Below are 5,456 nucleotides of genomic sequence, written 5' to 3'. Positions count from 1 at the left end.
GGATGGAGATTGGTCGCTGCAGTCATGGCCTTCTAGCAAGGACAAAAGCAGCACTGAGGATAGTTTCCCGGGCTCGCCTGGATAGAATATAGAGCGGGCTTCTTTGACTCTCGCTCTTGTCTCGTGTCGTCTTATCGCGAGCAGGTTTTTCGTTCCCGTTCGCCGTCCAAGGGGCGACGTGACAGTACGGCGAAATATTACGGGGTTTCGGCTGTGGGGTAGGGCTGTATCGAACCATACATGCCAGCCCTCATACGCAGGTTTGTTGTGGCGGAAGGGAGGGCGGGGTCAGGCTTTTTGGGGCTCCAAAATCTGTAAGTTACAGTTGGCAATACAAGTATTGTCTGGTCACAGGTAATGAACTAGTTTAACTCTCACGATCAGATTAGATAATCACCAAAAATTGGTCGAAGTCAAGCCAAGTAAAACACAAACAAAAACAAAGATCGAGATCTAACTAAACCTCGATGTTACTAAATACTTGCAACACAGCCACTAACTCCATCAACAATTTTGTCTCAAACTAAGGGGAGAAAGAAAAAAGCGCTAGCTCCTTTGATTTATGTCCATGCAATTTCATTATCATAGAAAGGAGTTTGCAACCGGAAAAGTATATACGAATATACGAACTAAAAATAAATTAAAAGAAATAACAGTAAATGAAGAAGGCCGAAACAAGAAAGGGCCAGAAACGAAGGGACGAGCAACCTCAAAATAGGACACGCCATCAACCGACATGGCTGAACAAAACTTCCTTCAGTATAGGCGATCCGGAAAATTCAGGATTGAGAAGCACACAGCTGGTGGAGAATCCATTAGTTTAAAAAAAAAAAAAAAAAAAACTAGTTGAAGTAGGGAGCTTTAGATAGACGGATATAGATACTGGGGAGCTTCTTCAATACATATTTTTCAACTCACTTTAAAAAATATTCAAGTCCAACTCGTCTCCTTTCTAGAAACTTAGGACTGAATTTAACTGTGGTTGGAGATTTAAGGCACTTGTCAGCATGCACCAAAACTTTGCAAAACAATGGATTGAAAGCGGTATTTATATCGGAGTTCCGGGAAGGGGGAATGGGGTGGCATACATATGGCGCTCTTGGGCGGGAGTTGCGGGAGTGCCGATTTGGCATGGGGAAAAGCAGTGGCTAGTTTGGATCGCAGATCGTCAAATTGGGAGTATCTGTGGATTTTTAGTCTATCTTATAACAGTGGGCATATTTCATACGCAACGCATGTGCTGTACATGTATGTACATGGGAGTTGAGAAGGATTGTATTGTATGTACAGTACATACCTCATCCGAACCACCACGAGACCACCCTATGTGTCCCCATAGAAAGATTAGCTCATGAAAAGACACCCGAAAAAACATTGAAGAAGAAAACTAAATAGAGGACAGGAAGACACAAACCTCCAACGTCTGAATCTTACAAATCCACACAACATATGCCCCAATCCCAGACCTCCCCCCCTTCACAACAATATAATCCTCGATCAACACGCTGCGCGCCCAAAGGCCCTGGCTCGTCTCGCTGGCTGGGTCCTCCGTGTGGTCTTCCAGGCGTATAAGTGACCTGCGCTGTGCCGTGGCGGTTTCTAGTGACGTCTGCGATGCCAGGGATACGCTCCTATGGTGCCGCCAATAAGGGGGGGTTACGCCTGATATAGCCGTTGACATTGATGGAGCTATCCATGGCGGTGGTTCCTCATCCGAATGTGGTGATTGTTCCACTGCTGCTCCTGATGCCACGGCCGCTGAGGTGATGTTATAATCGTTGTTTTCAGAGATTGTGGTGGAGGCCGCCGTTGTGGGATTGGTAGAGAAATTACGCGGAGAAATCGTGGTGTGATTGAAAAGAGAGACGGGGACAGATTTTTGCCGCTCTTTTTGGTTATGTTGCGGTTGCTGCATGTGAGGTGGCTGTGCCTCCTCATTCGCCGGCTCCATCCATTTGACAGGTGGCGAGCAAGCAAGGACTACGGTAGAAGGAGCTTTTTGGCTTGTGTTTAGGATGTGGTGCAGACGAAAGATGCGACTTTTTGGAAGGAATAGCGGGTCCCGATGAGCTCAACTGAGCTACGCTTCCTCGGAAGTGGGTAGAAGGAGAGGGTTAGGTGCGTTGGTAAATCCGGTAAAGTAAAAGAAATATGTTCAAAAACTGTGTGCCTGCGAAATGATCATCAGCATAATCTAGCTCACTAGGCAGTGAAGCTTGTACGCCACGGGATGTAGTTGCACATACCAAAGCGGGATGAATTTATAGCTACTATTAAAAAGAAGTATGATAATAAGTCGCTGGCAGCAGCCATAATCACCCAGCCGGGGAGGATCAATACACAGTACAGTACGGAGGTCGGTTTCAAAAGTTTCGTTCAAGCACTAAAAACGCCACAACAGCCACTAGGAATTTATACTAGATTTTACATATAAATTCCCTCTCATTATTTCTTCTGCTTTCATCTATCAAGTCTGACTGAGTTCACCTGCTATATCAGCACAGAATTTCTCTCTTCCATATTGATCACAGTGTATCTTGATGAGGATATGTTCTTGAGCTGACTGCTGTTTTGTGAGTCATCCAGATTCAGAGTGAGAAGCATCTTTTATCACAGATATAAAGATAAGAAAGATCTGAATTAAAGTTATGATCTTGAGCAGTTTTATAAATACAATTGATGATTTGAATAGATAACTGAGGGAAATTGCTGATTTCTTTAGTAGTTTTACTGTGATAAGATAGCACTATGACCACTAGGTTATCCATAGCAAAAAGCCAACATAACCATTTGTTAAATGGTTGCGCTCATAGTGATATATATACCCGTGGGTGTGGTGGTGTGGCTCGGCCCACAGCAGGCGTGGCCATCCAATTCATCATCTATACACTGCAACTGCCAGCCGCAGCATAGTGGGGAACACATTATCATCAAAAGACTTCAGAGTCACTATCACAGCACAGATTGAGATATCTGTATTGAAAGCCATATTGAAATAAAAGAGAAGATAAATTTGATTCATCAATCTCTGAGGGATTATCTGCTATTTAAAATGAGGGGTAATTGCTTCTCATTAGCAGTATCTATGATATTTCAACTTGTAACTATATCAGTGGCGTAGATAGTAGCTTGGCTGAACGAAACTTTTGAAACCGACCTCCGTAGCAAGTTGAGGAATTCTCTTGATAGGAGCAGAGAATGGCTGAGGAAATCTGCCCATGAACGAACGGGTGACACAGACGTGTGATCTTGGATTCTCTACTGATATCATCTGGGATCGAATCTGATCAGACCTACTCCGTATACTATGAATCTGTCCTTTCAAACAATATCATTATCAACGGGAGACGTCTAAGTTTGACAATGGCCATTGAAAGGATATACGCAGCACATAACTCGTGGGTAGTCCCATAACAAACTCAATTGGGGGCTTGTTTGCCCATGGCAGCTGATCCCTGACAAAGGCTCCGCTAAGCTTCCAAGCTTGCTTCCCCTCCCCGCCGCCAGTTCCAGGGCGTCCATGGCTGAGACAGCGTTTCATCCACACACCCACAAACACACATGCGCAGGCAGAAATGCTCGGGCAGCCTGCCTCGACTGGCGGACCACCCACGCGTGTCTTGGATATTCCCCGCGGTGGTATTGCCGGTGCAACTCTGGGACCCGGAGCTCCTGCAAGAAGAAAGGAAATACATGCCGTGTCCTGCTTGCTAGATGATCACGCATCCAAAAATGATGCCATCATCACCATCTCCACCCATCCACCACCTCATTGGGCCGGAGAACGGCGTGCAGAACCAAAGTTAACTACGGAGTACCTGCCTTGGTAAAATGGCTGAGCTAAATCGGTCGGATCTGCTGCTGCTTCTCCAACAACGGGCCTAGCGCGTTTGGGACGCCTCCCCCGACTCTCTCTGTTGTGGTTGCTTGTCTCGCATCCTTCGATTTCCTGGTTCTTCTTCCTTTCTTTTCTTTCTCTTGCTGCCTCGCTTTACTTTTGCCTTCTTTGTTCCCCCGCTCTCCCGCCGTCGTTGATCTTTTCCCGCTTCAATTGTCCCTCGCTTGACTTCTCCTTCTCCTTCTCTCGTTCAGTCGTATATAGCTTTATTAATTTTTGCCCACGCTGATTTCAATTGGGCCTCCTTTTTTTTTTTTTTTTTTTTTTTTTTTTTTTTTCTCTGGCTGTCCAACATCTCGTCAGTTATTCCAGATATCACCCACGGCGAAATCCCCCCGAAGTCATGTTGCTCCCCACCATCCTCCTTGCCCTCTCATCCATTGCTGGGTTCGCTACCTCGCAATCCATCGATCCTTCAAACATTTCCGAAGCTATAAGACGTGAGTTCATAACTATTCGCCAATTTCGAAACCGAACCGAACATATCTAACATTCGTCTATAGAGACATGGTGCAATAATCAGATGAGCTCCTGTCCCTTGATCTGCTTGCAGCTCCCCGGAACAAGTGAAAACCCCGATTCAAATGAGTGTGACGCGGTAGGAGACCCCAAAACTCTACATCATCGTCATCGTCATCATCGCCATTCCCCTGGCTGGACTAACCAACCCACAATCAACCAACAGGACACCCTCCAATACTCCTGCGTTTGCAGCAACGGAATCACCCCCAACACGTCCGAATATACCCTCACAATGCCCTACTATCTCTGCACAGAATTCAATAACCAATGCGTAAGACATTGTGGCGACGACTCCTCCTGCGTAACGGCCTGTCGCGCGGACCACCCCTGTGGTGCCCAGAACCCCAAACGTGTCAACACCACTTCCACTGCCCCCACGGCCTCGCAGACAGGCACACCTTCCGGAACAAATACGGGTGGTGTCGTCTACACGGGCCTGGGTGAGGGCGCGACTTCGGCGCCCGGGAAAGGGACCGCGGGACACGCTGTGGCGTTGCATATCGGCCAGGTGTATGGGGCTGGTGTTCTGGTGGCTGCTTTCCTTCTAGGGTTTTCGATGCTGGTGTAGTTGAGAAAACAATTGACAAAATAATAAAATTGAAATTGAAAAAGAAAAGAAAAAAAAAAAAAAAACATGACAAGGGGGAGGGAGGAGGAAGATGCATTCGTTCCCCAACCCCTACCATTGGGGATATGTGATGTGTCTCACTAATAAATCGATAAGCTGGATAACATGACCGTTTATCTGCACGGCTGACCCTGTTTCTGGACGTGGATGAACTACTAACAACTGCCGCCCTTATCTCGATTTGTTTCTTGTTGGGTGAAAATTGCAAATTCTTTTGACCCCCCTTTTACTACGGGGATAAAAGCGAAAGGAAGAAAGAAGGAGAGAAGACGCTCATTAATACCATCCCACCCCCCTTCGTTTGTGTTTTTCCCCTTTGCTTCTTCTTTCCCCTTCTTTCCCCTTCTTCCCCTTCTTGTCTGTTTATGGATTTTATGTGCCGCGTCGGGAAGTTCAGTACATTAGTGG

At 46.3% G+C, this 5,456-nt stretch overlaps 3 protein-coding genes across 3 annotated transcripts in view; 1 reads left to right on the top strand and 2 right to left on the bottom strand.

The window, feature by feature from the left end:
- Window positions 1-727: 727 nt before the first annotated feature.
- HCAG_02794 (predicted protein) lies at window positions 728-2,313 on the bottom strand (the record flags this gene model as incomplete). The annotated part of the gene is made up of 6 exons (XM_001542573.1): window positions 728-800; window positions 919-976; window positions 1,089-1,183; window positions 1,298-1,323; window positions 1,415-1,980; window positions 2,247-2,313. The coding sequence occupies 6 exons, from the start codon at window positions 2,311-2,313 to the stop codon at window positions 728-730; spliced, it is 885 nt and encodes a 294-aa protein (XP_001542623.1).
- A 1,928-nt stretch (window positions 2,314-4,241) lies between these two features.
- HCAG_02793 (predicted protein) lies at window positions 4,242-4,988 on the top strand (the record flags this gene model as incomplete). The annotated part of the gene is made up of 3 exons (XM_001542572.1): window positions 4,242-4,338; window positions 4,402-4,496; window positions 4,584-4,988. The coding sequence occupies 3 exons, from the start codon at window positions 4,242-4,244 to the stop codon at window positions 4,986-4,988; spliced, it is 597 nt and encodes a 198-aa protein (XP_001542622.1).
- Window positions 4,989-5,324: 336 nt separating this feature from the next.
- HCAG_02792 (predicted protein) overlaps window positions 5,325-5,456 on the bottom strand; it is a gene marked incomplete at both ends in the record, with an annotated part of 1,857 nt that continues 1,725 nt past the window's right edge. Inside the window, one exon of the mRNA XM_001542571.1 lies at window positions 5,325-5,407. Coding sequence (XP_001542621.1) covers window positions 5,325-5,407 — 83 coding nt within the window. The remainder of the gene's footprint in view (window positions 5,408-5,456) is intronic.

This window comes from Histoplasma capsulatum, genomic scaffold, assembly GCF_000149585.1.
Source record: "Histoplasma capsulatum NAm1 scaffold_2 genomic scaffold, whole genome shotgun sequence".
Lineage (NCBI taxonomy): Eukaryota > Fungi > Ascomycota > Eurotiomycetes > Onygenales > Ajellomycetaceae > Histoplasma > Histoplasma mississippiense.
This window is presented reverse-complemented; position numbering and strand designations above follow the sequence as displayed.